We start from the raw sequence: 15,197 nt of genomic DNA, 5'->3' as shown, positions 1-15,197 counted from the left end.
ATATCTGATTAGATTGTTTTGAGTCCTTCGCCTGACACAGATAGCGCAGCTTTATTATACTGGCAGCTCTACCTTTTCTTCAAGCCTCTGGGCTTGAACCACGCCTTTAGCAATACAGCAACTGTATTTCTTGCTTTCACCATTATAACTCCTCACTACTTCATTACCGTCCCCCTTTCCCCAGCGCTGAGTAGCAGGCCAAAGGAAGCTATAGCTCAGGTCGACCTATCAGCATTTCATTCATAATTATTTCCTCCACACCCTATCTCTATTATTGACAAAGAAAAAGAAAGCTTCACCCTCCGTGGTGCCGTTCCGGATTTAAAATACTGCTGTAATGTTCCAAACTGCTAATCTGGTGCATTCCTTCACCCTCTCATCCTGCCTCCTCTTTATTACTAAGCTGTTATAACTGGCGTTCATACACAAGTAAAGTAAACACCGCGAAAGTTCAGCAACTCCCTTCAAAGTAAGGTTGCATACGCGTGCTAAATTTTCAAAAAATATGTTGAGATAAAAGGGTCCAAAAGACAACAGGCGTGCACGCCTAAGTTCACACACGTTCTCTACTGTCTTGCTCCTCCTACTGCCACCTGTCTGTACATCTATAGATACACCGAGAGCCAGCAAGATAAATAAGCAGTTGTCCCTCATGCTTTCTGAAGAGCAACAATAGAAAAAAAAACACTCCTTTTTTTTTTTCTTTGGACAGTCATTGTCAAAACTTTTGTTGTGTATATAAAAAAAATAGTCAAATTCTGTTTGTCTGTGATGAGACTCTCAGAGTTGCTGCTATCGCTGCCTGTCCCAACGGAGCTCCTTGCTGGCTGCTGTTACAACAGCGCCATCCACGTCAGTTTAAACAAGGAATTTCGGCATTTGAACATTGCAGGAGGCCAGTGAAACCAAACGAGATGCCTCAACAGATTTAGCTTAATGACCCGTACTGTTACGTAAAGCAACTCGACAAATTCCTCAGCGACTGACCTGGTAGTGATCTCTGCCAGAGAAGAGCGTAATCTTCGCCACTCCTGCGTTTCTTTGTGCCGGTGATCTGGTTCTAGAGCAAATGTTTAGTACAAATCGCCTGTGCCAAATCGCCCCCGTCTTTCAGATTAGCTTGATTACTTGAAGAGGAAGACGCTCTTTACATGACAAATGAAAGTGTCCTGTTAGATAATAAGAAGTGTCGCTAATTAGTTAGTCGTTTTATGACACGTGCTCCAGTTGTGTAATTGCAGATTACGTATTGATTTAGTAGAAATCTCCATACTTAAAGTAACACGCCGTCAAAAGCTGTGCTTAAATGCGTTTATGTTTAAGTTAACACCATGAGCATTTTGTTTTTTTCACACTTCACTATAACTGTTCACTGTAACATCGGTGAATTTGGTCACGAAATCTGCGTAAGAATTTCTTTTATATTCCATGTCTTCCACTGGGGTTTTCTATCAACCCAGCCCTCAGCCAATAATTTTCATCATGCCGCACACTGAAACCACTCTACCCTTTCCTAACCTCGCATAAACCATAATTGGCATAAATGTGCCGCTATTATTAAGCGAAGTAAGCGGTTCCACTTTCTCATTGCGTTTTATCACCTAAACTTTATCCTACGAACGACAAATTATTGAAGAAGCGAAAATTATTTATTTGCTAACGCGGTCCATCAGGCATACAGAAGCAGCCTGTAAAAATGTTGATAACTCTAACGTAAAAAAAAAAGCTTGATGGTAAAGGCAGGCGCAATATTAAAGATGCACTGAGTCGGCTTTCACACTGCTGCTCGAAAACAAGCTACACTTCTGGTTTCCTCCTGGCAAGGTCTCTCTTTAGTGAAGTAACAACGGTTGCCAAGAAAAACACAAACTGCGCAAGCAGCAGCACAAGCTGTACAAGCCTGTCATTCATTTCTTCACATTGTCGGCGCGTTAGATGTTAAGGGAGCTGCTTGCCTAAAAAAAGGTGATTTGTCGATCAATTGTAAATTTGGCCGTATTTTTTTCAAATCAGGGACATATCTCTCAAAGGAAAACGTTATTTTCATGTGTTACCACCAAAGAGGCCAAATTTTAGATTTTTTGGTGAGCATTCGCACGCAGTGCCAAGTGAAAATCCTCGCAAGATTGAAAACCCTCAGCAAACTGGGAGTGCAAGCTAATGTTTACTCAAAGAAGCGACAGCGATAAGTGTACGTCATTGTGGCATACAAATTTGCGAAATGATAGCGTGCAAAATTTGAAAAATTACACACGTAGAACGCTAATTAAGTGGGCACTGACAGAACTAACCCCAGTCAAATGCCACGATGACACGCTATGCTACGCGTTCACTTGGCAACCGCTTAGTATAAGGCCGATGACTGATAAAACTGAGTACGGGTAGTCGTATCAATCTCGAACTCAGTGTTTGTTAATTGCTAAATGGCTAGATCAGTCAGCGTCATATTTCACTGAGCTATGAAGCAAGATATTCTACGAATCATTGTGCACAGCGTTAAGAAGTCGGTGTTTCCAACTGCTGTTAACGTTCTTACATAGCGTTAACGGCAGTCAGCCCTTAGCCAAGCAAGACAACACTGTGAAAAATTGTCGAGTCAGTGCAGTGAAAGCATAACCATTTTTATTATGCATTCTCTCTTTCTTGAAAATGTTTACGTCAACAAAGCGCTTCGGAAACATGGAGTCGCAGTAGCGTTGTAAGCTTGCTAACATAAAACGCGCGTGTGAGCTTCTCCCATTGGCGGATGCCCCAAAGTTAGTAGCAGGATATTCGAAATCGTAGTTACTGCCGAACGTGGACCTTGCATTCTGCAAGTATTCCGGGGTTAATATTTCATTAGCACACGAAGCGCGGCAGTAAACGCAGCTAGCAAATATTGCTTGAGGAAAGCTTGCGGGGAAGTCGGGTCACGTCTGCGGAGGCATTAATTCCTGTAGCAGGTGCAGGTCTGCTTGATGATGCCAGAGCAGTAGCCGCCTCGGCGCCGAATGCTGCGGCAGTGGTTGTGACAGGCGCCTTGGTTCAGTGGGCATCCGAAGCCTCGACCTGCGAAAGTGCGAGGGCGCATTCAGAGTTGCCACCGCAAGTCCGCGGCCCATCGGCCGTCTTTAGAGCCGGGGGACCTGTGGTAAATAAAATTTCACAAGCACTGTGATGTACCTTCTCTGTGCAATCAGTTTCCTGGTGGATGATATTGTTCGTTCGGTGGCCCAGCTTATTTAATAATATCGGCAATGTGAGCTGAATGAAACTGCGTGTTTGTCCCGAATCGCGCGCAAGAGCGTTCATTACCTAATCTCTGGTTGGCTGTTCAGAGTGGCTAAAAACCGCAAGTGACTGGATTACTAACATGCTCTTCTGAATAAGTCACTACGATTTCACCTTAAAAACATGAAAAGCTAACCACAAAGACAAAAAGAAATATGCAAGTAACGCGCGAAAAGTGTGTATTCTCTGTTTTCGTGCGTGCTGAATTTTGTTGTAACTTTTAGTGATGCAAATGTCTACGTAAAACGCAATTACATGCGTTCATTATGCATATGCAATTTTTAGCGAGGCTATGCGTTCCACGCTCCGAAGTCTTTAACATATAGGACAGTTTTGCGACGATGACTGTTACAAATACTTAATTTCAGCGTACGTGATGTTAGCACGTAATAACAGACACTACGTGACGTTACTGATGCTTTCAGTACAATTAAAGCCTATAAAGTGTTCCTTCGTTTTTTTACTATGAGCCAATGTAAAGTATGCAGAGTACATATTTCAGCTCTGCTACGAATCATTTGGCCTTTCACTTCTTTAGCAGAAATTTCTTCATAGCTATCACGGGCTGGCTCGAGCAACAACAATCCTAATATAACAAACGCTACGTAGGTCCCACGCTTACACACGGCAGCCCAACATAGCCATGGTTAAGCCGTTACGATGACTCCATACGTATTAATTGTTACAGCTTGCCGGCTCACGTGTGAAACTGCTGCTCGGCATAGTAGCTAGTTCGAGTGACATCTTTAAAGTAATAAACACAAGGTGAAATTTATAATAATACTTTTTAGCATTTTGCGTAAGTATCATATACTATTGTTCGTGCTTATGTTTGACCAAAATTCGAAAGCGCCGAGATAACGCACACATTCACCATCGAGTTTCAGGTAATATGGCGTCATCCATTTTCTCGCGCGTAATTACGAACTCGTCTTGATTCGAAGGTTGTGCACTACATTAACAACAAGTTAATAGCTTCGTGAGTATTCGCCCTCTCGCGTTAAACCTCAACGCAAGAACTCCGAGTGATAAAACATTTTTTTAGGAACGCTTCGCGACTTCCAGTGTACCAAAGCCTAGTAGGACCAGTCGCCCCATAAACATCACGTTATAATAGATGCACGCTCAAATGCGTTTCTTTTTCTTTTTTCCAAAGGCAAGCGAGATCAAAGGAGCATTATGTAATAAATGTGCGCTTTGAAATCTATTGCTTTATTCTCCTTTGTTACAATGCGAATCAAAGTCGGAGGACACTTAAGCGAGTTGTGAGTTGTGAATTTGAAAGAGTTAATGTCCGATTGAACGCCGTAGAGCTGTCCGAGTTTTGCGCTGCGGGTAATGTACTACAGCGATACGTGCTGCCCGATCCAGCAACCAGCAGCAGCATTCGGTGACAACAGAGAGTTTTAGTTTAGGGGGCGCAAGCGGCTTGTGTACGCAAGAACTAGGGGCGACGGTACTGCGCATGCGCAGAACCGTCTGCGCATGCGCAGTACCGTCGCCCCTAGTTCTTGCGTACGCAAGCCGCTTGCGTCCCCTAAACTAAACTCTCTAACGTCGCACGCCACCGAGGCCTATCGGCAGACGCGACGCGGCAACGCCCTCTCCCCTAACGCAACACCTGACACGCCAGCGTTGCCAGCAGGTGCGCCCTTGCACCCGCTCTGCTCCGTCGAGGCACGCTCGTGACGTGGCGCCACAGCCAGTGCGAATCCGGGAGCCGTTTCGCTTGTTACAGACCCCGCCTGCCCTTCCCGCTCAATGGGTCATTTGAGACGTTCGTAACAATAAAAACTTCCACCGGAAGCCATAGATAGTGAATGTCGATGAGAGTATTCATTGGTTTCTCTGAAATGCGCTGGAATTCCGTTCAGTGACATTTTATGTAAATCACCTAAAGGGTGAAGCAAGGACAAGCGCGCGGCGCCTCCGGAAAGAGAGTGGCGTGATGCGCATTGCTTCCATCGCGCAGGCAACACACGCGACCGCGGATGGCACAATGCCATCTGCGCGATCGGTCAGCCTTACTCGTCGAGAAACCGACTGGGGAGCAAGGCAAAGGTGCACATTTGTTGCAGTGAGCTTATTGAGATACCATTTGTTGTTGTTTTTTTAATTTCATAAATAAATGAGCCGGAAACCGGTAGAGTTGTAGAAGTATTACAAATACCTATGAAAGTCGACTCGCTGTATGCCTATCACATTGCTAAATTATGGGCTTTTACGCACCGAAACCACAATATGATTATGAGGCACACCGTAGTGGGTGACACCGAAGTAATTTTGACCGGCTTTGACCGCCGTACATTGGGCTCTTTAGCACGCACCCAATCTATCGGCACGCGAGTGTTTTGTTTTTTTTTCACTCCCCCCTTATTTAAAGGCGCTCGAGGTGGTCCTGTGACCTCTTGCTTAGCAGCGCAACGCCATAGCTACTAAGTCACCGCGGCGGGTTGTACTGCATTCTGTGTCTTAGTATTCCCTGTCAGAGCCTAACCAGGCACCCATTAATTAATGGATTTGATCGCCACGTGGAAGACAACACCTAAAACCAATACTGAAGCTATTTCCTTTTTTTTTTTTTGCTGAAAGCTTTGTTTTAGAGCCACAGTGGTGCTGCCGATGAGAATAACAAAACTGAAAGCGTTATCAAACCGGTCTGATCTACTTGACTTTTAAACAAGCACTTCTTCACTTTTCTTAGGTTTGCCCTAACTCCCCCCCCTTCCCTCCCCTGGTTAGCCTGGGTAGTTATAGAAAGTTCCCCTGGTGTACCATCTGTATCCGAACGACGGGCTGCAGAACAGCGCAACCCAATGGCAATAGCACGTCGTGTGGCGAGTGGGCCGCATGTCATCGCATGGCGTTTCTTTTCTCTCTCTCTCTCTCTTCCCTATTTTCTCCTTTATTCATAAACTTGTTCATTACAGTTTTGTCGGTTCATTGTAGACTTCTTTGTACAGCGTTTTCTAATTCCTTTACCTTGTCGTCTTTTTTTTTTTTTTGTTCAATGAAGAAGAAGCGTGTGGTCTGGTCCCGCGGATGTATTTACAAGTACGGCTAAACGAGCAGACAACAGCGCTCAGCGAGCGTGATACGCACGCTCTTCTAAGGGCAGAAACAAGATTGACTGAGCGACTGCTCTTTCCGAATAGCTAGCATGCTCATTCGCCTGCTTATGAAAACACGTTGCTTCTTGCCAGACCTAGCGGCAGCACTTAACCACCGCGCCGCCGCCTGAGAAAGCCAACAGAAAGCTAACTTTCCTGACACTGTTGTAATGCGGGGAAATTCCTGTCACATTCAAGACCGGTTGGTTTACCCCGCTTGGGCTGTGCTAAAAGAAATTATTTGATGACATCTCTGCAATAAAAGGAATACTAGCGATATTCTGGTTTCGTTATTGCCATTGAAGCCCGCTTATCATTGCAATAAAGCTTAGTCGCTCTCTTTGCACGACCTTTGAAACGCTGCCGTATCGAACTGAAACAACCAGTCGAAACAACCATTTGCGTTACTTGAAGCTAAGACTTTTGAGAGTGAGTGATACGCTGGCTTCCACACGGAAAGGTTTTGGAACGCTCGTTCTCGAACACACTCGCCAGCAAGCGCGCTCGACGAACTCGCCTCTTTGTGTGAACTCGCCTCTGTGGCCTCGACATCCTTGTTTCGATAAAATTAGTACAAAAATATATTCATCGCGAAGTTGTCATAAAGTTCAAAACATGTTATTGTCATTTCTAGTTATATGAGCGTACCCGTGTCATATGCAACTGGAAGAGCCATTTTTCCTCTGTTTACCCACCGAGGTAGCGTAGCGGATTTGGCGTTGCGCTGCTAAGCAAAAGACCACGGAATCAAATCTCGGCCGCGGCGGCCTCATTTCGATCGGGGCTAAATACAAAAACGCCCGTGTATACCGTGCATTGGGTACAGCGTTAAAGAACCTCAGGTGGCCAAAATTAGTCCGCAGTCGCCCACTGAGGCGCGATTCCCAATCATATCGTGGATTTGGCTCCTGAGACCAAATAATTTAATTCGTTTTTTTTTTTTTTTTTTTTTTTTTGCTCTGCTCGGATGCGACGTTGCCCTCTCTCGGCTCGCGACAATTGATTACAGCCAATTGCTTTATTTTGGCTGCAATAGTTGCTAGCTACTGTTTTAGCTCAAGTGCAGTGTTACTTTTCAAACACTGCCTAAACTGAATGTCACATTGACATTACAAACACTGCCTAAACTGATGGCCACATTGACATTAAGGTAAATTCCAAACAACACTTTTCGTATGAAGAAAGCATCCAACCGCCAAAGTTAGATTCACTGTGGCGAAGGGCATACGCTCGAAATGACACTACATCTTCCGTGTGACAAAGGTTTAAGGTTATTTGAAAGAGACCGAACGCTGCAGCCTTTCAACCCGCACGTAAATGGTGGGTGGTTAATTGATTTTCCTATGATTTGATGCTGCTTCATCAATAAGGTTAACTGCGGTTTCCTTTATTGTCTGTTGTTGTTCGGGTCTGTTGCATGATAGCTACTCAGTATGTATTTAGATAAGATGAGCGTTTCACATTTAGCCCTTATGTTTCTATCACGTAATTTCTAGCGCAAGATTAGTCTCGAAGCCATTCAAAGATTACGTTAAAATTAGAAGGTTGCTTAAAGTGAAAGCGCGATGTTTAGACACATCAGTGGCATATCCATCATTCCAATGCCGAATGATGCGCTGTACGGGAGGTGCGCGCTCACACCAGGACCAAATGTCTTTGAGATTAATTACCATTAAAACCTATGAGAAAATTAACAGAGCTCTAGGTTCCATGATACCCTATCTCATAAAGCGGTGTTATGGCACCACCTGCTGCATACGTTTTTTTTTTCTTTTTGTTTTTTGCGTGTGTGTATGTGTGTTTTGTTGTTGTTGTTTTGTTTAGTTTTGCCTACATTAGATGGTGGTCTCATTTCATTCGCTGGCTGTTTAATTTTCTCATATCTCGCGATTTAAAACTTTTGTGAAGCTGAGCGGAATGCAATCGTTTAGGAAGGAGCGCGACTGATAGGGCTCTAAAGAAAAGAATACGTCGTTTGTGAATCCATAAAACTAGCTGTCGTTCCCAATGGTTTCGAAAATTATATGTTGTACTGCGAGAAATGTACACCACAAATTGCGGTAAAAAGGGAGAGACGCGAGAGGAAAGAGGGCATAGCCTTTTTTCCGCACCTTGCGGTGTACACTTCGTACAGTACACTTCAGAACTCAGTGTGAACCAACTAGCCTGCCAAAAAACGTACATCATATGTTGAGAACGAGTGATTTGACATTCGACCATGTGCTTTAAAAACTGGAAAGGTCGCAAATTTTCTTCTTTCTTTTTTTTCGAAACTCGTCGAAATGGTTGCAAAGTGTTCCCAGGCATGTTCAATTGCTTAAGTATACCTAGTTCCTTTTGAAAACATTTTACTATATACAGAATACTTCATTATCCTTTTGTGTACGTATACAAGACACTTCACAATCACAGACCCGCCGCAGATCTGTCGTGGGCTCAAAAAAATTCATCGATGATTACAATACTCCTTAATGCAAAATTTGAGCGCAGCTTCATGCGTGTTTTCATTTCGTGATTTACTAACTTGAGCGTACAATCTGTTTATTATGGCACGTTCCAAACGGAGCGAAGTGTGGTGCGACTGCCTCGCCAATCGGGAGATCACGTGGGCACGATTCACAGCAGCTGCTACAGACAGATCTCCGCTCACGCAGCGCTTTGGCGAAGAGGCAGCGCCCATAGTGCCTCGATCCGCGTGCTCCCGCGCACGATGCGAGGGCGAGCGAGCGCATCGAGGCACCCAGAAGACGCGCGCTACTCGGGCGCCATCTCATAGCCATCGTCACTACAGTCCGTGTTGTGCGGCACTACGCTTTTTTTTCTCATGCTTTCGCCAGAGTCCTTCAATACTTTTCATCTGGTCGCCATATTTGCGCGCAACGCTATGGGAAAGCTTCATATAGCGCCTTATGTGCACGCACCGCGGCGCTGACGCAAGTAGAAGGTGGACTGGAGCAGACGCCGAAGGGACGCCACAGGCGCTCTCTGCTTACGCTCGCTTATTACGCAACCGTCGACTGCCTGTATCGAAGTGTGGATATTATCGCCACAATGTTCAAATCGCCGCTCTGTTACTGCACAGCGTTCAGAAACTTAAACGCGAATAATACTACAACGCCTTGTTTCATTTCCAGGTTCAACTGCGTTCGCAACAGCGGCTTTATTCATGTAAAATTGTACACTTTTACGGCTACCCATTGTTGGAAACCTGCTGCAGAGCAAGTTCACGCCGCACTTTTATGTAATTATGCACAAAAAATGCATTTGAAGCTAACAAAAATAACTGATTACTATGCTAATTACTCAACTACCAAAGTAATAAACGTATTACTAATTATTAATAAATAATGACTCAATTCTTACTATTTGTTAGTAAACTAATTACCATCTGATTATTAATTACTCATTATCAACTGCTTACTAAGTTACCAGAGTGAACCAGCTGGTTAACTGACCAAAGAAATAATTATTAAACTAAGGATCAAGCTAGTAACTAACTAACCTAACTTGCTAACTAATCAAATAACTACATTAACTAACTAAGATCACTAATGAGTAGCGTAACAAACTGCAGTAACCAAACCAATTCAACCAATAAACTAAGAATATAATAAGTAATACACCAAATAATCTGAATAAATAACATACCTAACAAAACTAATTAACTAATGAAACTAACAAAGCTAACCAACTGATTAACTAAGTTATCCAACTGAAATAAATTTATTCACTAATAACGTATCTAACTATAGTAACTAAGCAAACATAATTTACCGGCTGCGCAACTTCCACTCGAATTCCAGCGAAATACGTAATTCAACTGCATTCGACTCAATTTTATTTAACAAAAGCATGGTACTTATACCGGCTCAAACGAATGGGAATCACCGCATTCGAAACCCAACATTTTTCAGATAGGCAGTTTCCTTTCTGCTTAGAGTAATCGACGGAGCGCTGACGCAGTTAGCACCTTCTTCTGCTGTCAAGCTTGCTTTTACAATTTTCCTCGTATCTTTATCTCTATTTCTAAACACGACTACACAATCCCTACACAGTAGTTTACACCCGCAATCATCACAGAAAGGAAACAGAAAGGAAGCAGAAAGAAACTGCCTATCTGGAAAATGTTGGGTTGCGCGTGCGACGATTTCCACTCGTTTGACCGGTATAAGTACGTAATTCAAGTTCCCTGCAACTCCAGTTCTAGTTAACTACGTAACTTTGCGGGCACAAATCTACCTACAAAATCACGAAACAATCAACTTAGGATACCTTACCTCTAGACCACGATCGCGCAAAATACTCTCCTCTACCTGCTTCACGCGTGTCCCCCGTGTCAGGGAGCGTAACATTTTCGCTAACTCAATGAAGAAGCCACTGCTGTCGGGTGACATCTGCTTATAGAAGTTACGTTCAGCATCACCACGCGTGTAAGATATAATACACAATTAACCGCTATGCGGTGTACACAGGTTACAGCCCAGAGTCGGGCATCAAACATCAAGGAGCTGGTTGCATGTGTGACTTACGAACACGGAGGTGAGCCACCTCACTTTCAGCCGGGGCGGCAGCCGTGGCGGATACAAGACCTGCAAGCACGAACAACACTCGTTGACTCGAGTGTCTATGGTGCCACTAGGCAATAATGCCTTAGGATAACCACTCGAAGTGGAACCTGAACAAAATTATCGTAGGAAGATTTGAGGGCCTTATTACTGAACCATGCGAAAGAAAATACTTTATTACAGGCACAACAATGTGGGATATGGCCGTCGTAGAAATGAAGAAGTGTGTACAGGTGTGCACTTGCGCAGTCGACAACGGGACACAGGGAAGTTAAACACACTTTGCCGGTAGGAATTAAGTATGGCGCAAGCAGAGGTATGGAAATGAAGGGACAAAGCATGGCGCCAATGGCACAGCGGGACTAATGATGTTTAAATAAGCACATTCTTTACAGATCTTACTCTCTTCTAAACTGTCCAGAAGAGTAAAGTCTGAAAGGTAGATGGTGTCAGCCAACCGTTCTCAAATGCGAAGCCCCACGATAGGATTCGCTGAAGCAACACCTGTCAGGACAGCCATGGTAAGCAGCATTCAGGCAAAGTACAGGCATAGGCAAGTATGTGCGACTTGAATCGAGTATTCTTCCTTAAAGGGCGACTCAAATCTGCATGACCTAAAACGAAGCTCTCAGCCTAAGTACCTTTATTAGACCTATACTAGAATACGCTAGCGTAGTTTGGTTCCCGGCCCCTGATAATTTAGTTAACAAGCTGAAAAGTGCGCAAAGAAAAGTCGTTAGGTTTGTCTACAACAAACATGGTTCATTCGATACACCCTGAGAATTAATTCAAAGATCTGGACTCTTAACATTATGTAATTACGCTAAATTCGCACACCAATAAAAATGCTGATCCAACTTCTTTATGAACAGCTTAAGACCGATAGTTCAAGGTTTATATGGTTTATATTTAACACTGAAACTAGGGAATCACGCCATGAACATTCACCAGCCTTACAAGAATACCGTTTCAACACAGACTGTTTCAAATATTCTTTCTTCCTGCAGGCAGTTAGAAAATGGAATAGATTACGCAAATGTATAACTAGTTGTAACAATTTAAATAAATTTTTAACATTGCTTGAAAACCACCTACGTACCACTCACAGTCAAAATTTTGTGTACTTTTCTGATGTGCTAGTGTAATTCTTGGTACTTTACAGAATGTGATAATTATGTGCTGTATGTCTGTTCATAAAGTTTTTGCCATGTCACTTTTGATCCCTAAACGTCAAGTAATGTTGTATAACACCTGTAATCGTGTATTGGCACTTTCTTTATCTGTAATTGTTTTTCTTTCTCCTTTTGTTTTGCCCTTCAACAACAGCCCCAATTGGAATTGGCAATATACAATGAATAATTTGAAATAACTAAATCACAATTTCTAGCACAGAATAAAACAGACAGGAACAAAGAAACTGCCCATTCGAAGCACTGATTACTCTCGAACTCCAGCCAACATTCCCAAGGAGGGTATAACATCTTCGTTGGTGTAATTGTATCACTCCACTCACATGGGCTAGAAAAAAAATCGTCTTCGAGCTGGCGAGTGTGTTGCCATCCAGATCCGGCAGAGAGAAAGAAATTAAAACATAGGGAACTGGCGTCGTTGCCACCGGCTTTCAAAGTTTCACTGCTGCACTCAGATAATCCGTTATCCGCAATTCAGTTTCCTCCCATAATGCAGTACACGAAGCACCGCTCGCTAATATCAGCGTTGTCTGTCTGTCTGTCTGTCTGTCTGTCTGTCTGTCTGTCTGTCTGTCTGTCTGTCTGTCTGTCTGTCTGTCTGTCTGTCTGTCTGTTCCAACCAGAAGCAAGCAGCTTCGATAATCGATTTCGACCTGTCATGGCCCAATAACAGATATCATTCGTGCAAAAAACTCTGCACCAATCAAATTTAATTAGTTTTTCTTTCATTTTTTTCGACACCCTGCAAACGTGCACAGAGTTTAGAGAGAGCAAGCTGTCCCTTTCTGTGGATGAAAAAGGCACTGGTACTCGCGCTAAGAATTTCTCTAAGAAATCATCAAGTTCTTGTCAAGCAGTGCAGTTACGAGCATGCCGTAGAGACAAAACCACCGTGATGACAGATTTATGTATCTCGCGCTAGGTATCACGCTGACAGTCGCCTTTTTCTCGCAGTTTAACTGCAAGTCACTCGGATATGCATTAATGAAAAAATAGATGAAAGTAAGTAGATCTGAGCCAATATTTATTTATATTTACCCTAAAAATCAAGAACTTAGTGGCACTATTACAATTTGAGTGCGTCTTACATATATTGTCACGTGGTCGTGACGTCAAAGAACACAGTAGCAATACTGTGAAAGGCTGTGAAACCCCAAGCTGTGTGTTCACCTAGCGATGTGTCAATATTTTGCGTTTCTGTACGTATGACGTAAGAGATCAAAATGCCTTACTGAAAAACAAGCCTTAGCAGTTATATGTGAACTGTAACTTACCGCAAACAAGGAGAAAGACAAGGCAGATGCAAAGTCCACGCATTTTCGCAAGTTTCACTCAGTCCCAAAACGGGAATCAGCTGCATCAAAAATTAGAAGCAAAAAACAAAGATGGTGCCTTATTAGCCTGGAGACCATGGTAATGTGTCAATGGGCAAGGAATCTTACTTCATTGTTCTTTCTACAGTTATAAAAAGACGCTGCTCTAACTCCACGGCTTTGGTAGATTCAGCTAGTTCAATGAAACTTGGGATGCTAGCAACGGGGTCTAAAATTTTCTCATAACTATTCGGCAACAGCGCCTTTGCCCAATCGTGTGGCGCTGAGTAGGAGGTCATGGCCTCGATTCTCGGCTGCTGCAGCTGTGGTTCGATGTGGGCTTAATGCAAAAGAAACCCGCGGAAGCACAAGAAAAGCACGGAACTTTTCTTGTGCTTCGGGGGCTGTTTTTTTAATGTTTGCAAAAAACATTTATGTAGCAGGCATTTAGCAACAGAAAGACATATCGGGAATTTCTCATTATGGCCTACAATTTCCTGACTTACAATTTTGCTGTGATTATACCAATTGAGAAGCTCATTAATTATAATAGCTAATTATGTAATTAAGCGAAATACAAAAAATAGTCTTACTTGCTCCAAGCAACGGCGAACAACATTACCTTGGTTCTGTCCAGTTAAGAGGCACTCACATATTTTAGAAATTTTGGCAGAAGTTACGTGGAACACCCTGTATTTGTGGTGCAGCTATTTAATTATGCGAAGCACAATGAAATAGCTGCAAAAAAATTTACATGCAAATTTCGCAAACTACATGCAACAAAAAAAAACTAATTTTGGCATGGAGACTGCCATGTAAAATATTCTTATGCAATCTTATAATAAACATAAATTGTTGCCTCAAGTCGAAACAACAAAATAAAAAAAAGGATAGAAATAACACCAGCAGAAGATATAGCAATGAGCTACTTCCTATGTTTATGATAACATGCAGAACGCGGAAACGTATATAAGAACACGATCACCGGCCACCAAGTACAGAACGGATACCATTAACCTTTCATCATATATTTTTTACAAACGCTGCGCATATAACGCAGCAGAGATCCTGAGTGCGCGTGCAGCATTTATGACATCGGAAGGCTAACAATAATTTCGCATTGATAGCCGCCCTACAGGTCTGTCCTCACTTTCCTTTTTTTCTTTTTTTTTTGTCTGTGCGGCTGCCTGTTCACACTTAGCGCTGTGTGTTCATGTTTTTTCTGTCTTTCATTTCCCCTTACCCCAGTTAAGAGCAGCAAACCAGAATCTCATCCGGTTAACCTCCCTTCCTTGCCCATCCCGTTTACACTGTATATATATATATATATATATATATATATATATATATATATATATATATATAACGATGACGTGGTCTGCTCAGAGGCAATTGCGTAAAATATTTCGTGCGCTCACCTCGGTGCCTCTAATTTTTATGCTCAGGCGCCTGCACCACACCTACCGCTTCTCCTGGACGGTGTACAACTCTTACCTGTGCGATGGCCGACCTTCTTTGTCGTCTCAAAGCGCAGTCAGTGCACGCGTGCTGCGCTGCTGGAATTTATTCACATGCGACATCCTGTTGCTGCAATAAAGAACGGAAATATTGAGACACCACAGTCGACGCGGACGCTATAACTACCGGGAAGTATGGTATCCTGGACGTCCTTCCGCAAACATTTCTTTCCAAGCAACTTATCTGCTCACGCCACCTTGTTTTGCCGTAATAAACGGCAAAACGCGTGAA

At 43.2% G+C, this 15,197-nt stretch overlaps 1 protein-coding gene across 1 annotated transcript; it reads right to left on the bottom strand.

The window, feature by feature from the left end:
- Positions 1-2,605: 2,605 nt before the first annotated feature.
- LOC126547725 (defensin) lies at positions 2,606-14,987 on the bottom strand. The gene is made up of 4 exons (XM_050195687.3): positions 14,943-14,987; positions 13,410-13,489; positions 10,910-10,969; positions 2,606-3,048 (listed from the first exon to the last, which is right to left on the bottom strand). Exons 2-4 carry the CDS (start codon positions 13,450-13,452, stop codon positions 2,927-2,929), a joined length of 225 nt encoding a protein of 74 aa, XP_050051644.1. The 5' UTR covers positions 13,453-13,489; positions 14,943-14,987; the 3' UTR covers positions 2,606-2,926.
- Positions 14,988-15,197: the final 210 nt, after the last annotated feature.

The sequence above is a fragment of the Dermacentor andersoni genome, chromosome 1 (genome assembly GCF_023375885.2).
Source record: "Dermacentor andersoni chromosome 1, qqDerAnde1_hic_scaffold, whole genome shotgun sequence".
Classification (NCBI taxonomy): domain Eukaryota; kingdom Metazoa; phylum Arthropoda; class Arachnida; order Ixodida; family Ixodidae; genus Dermacentor; species Dermacentor andersoni.
The sequence above is the reverse complement of the archived record's forward strand: the minus strand, read 5'-3'. Positions and strand labels throughout refer to the sequence as shown.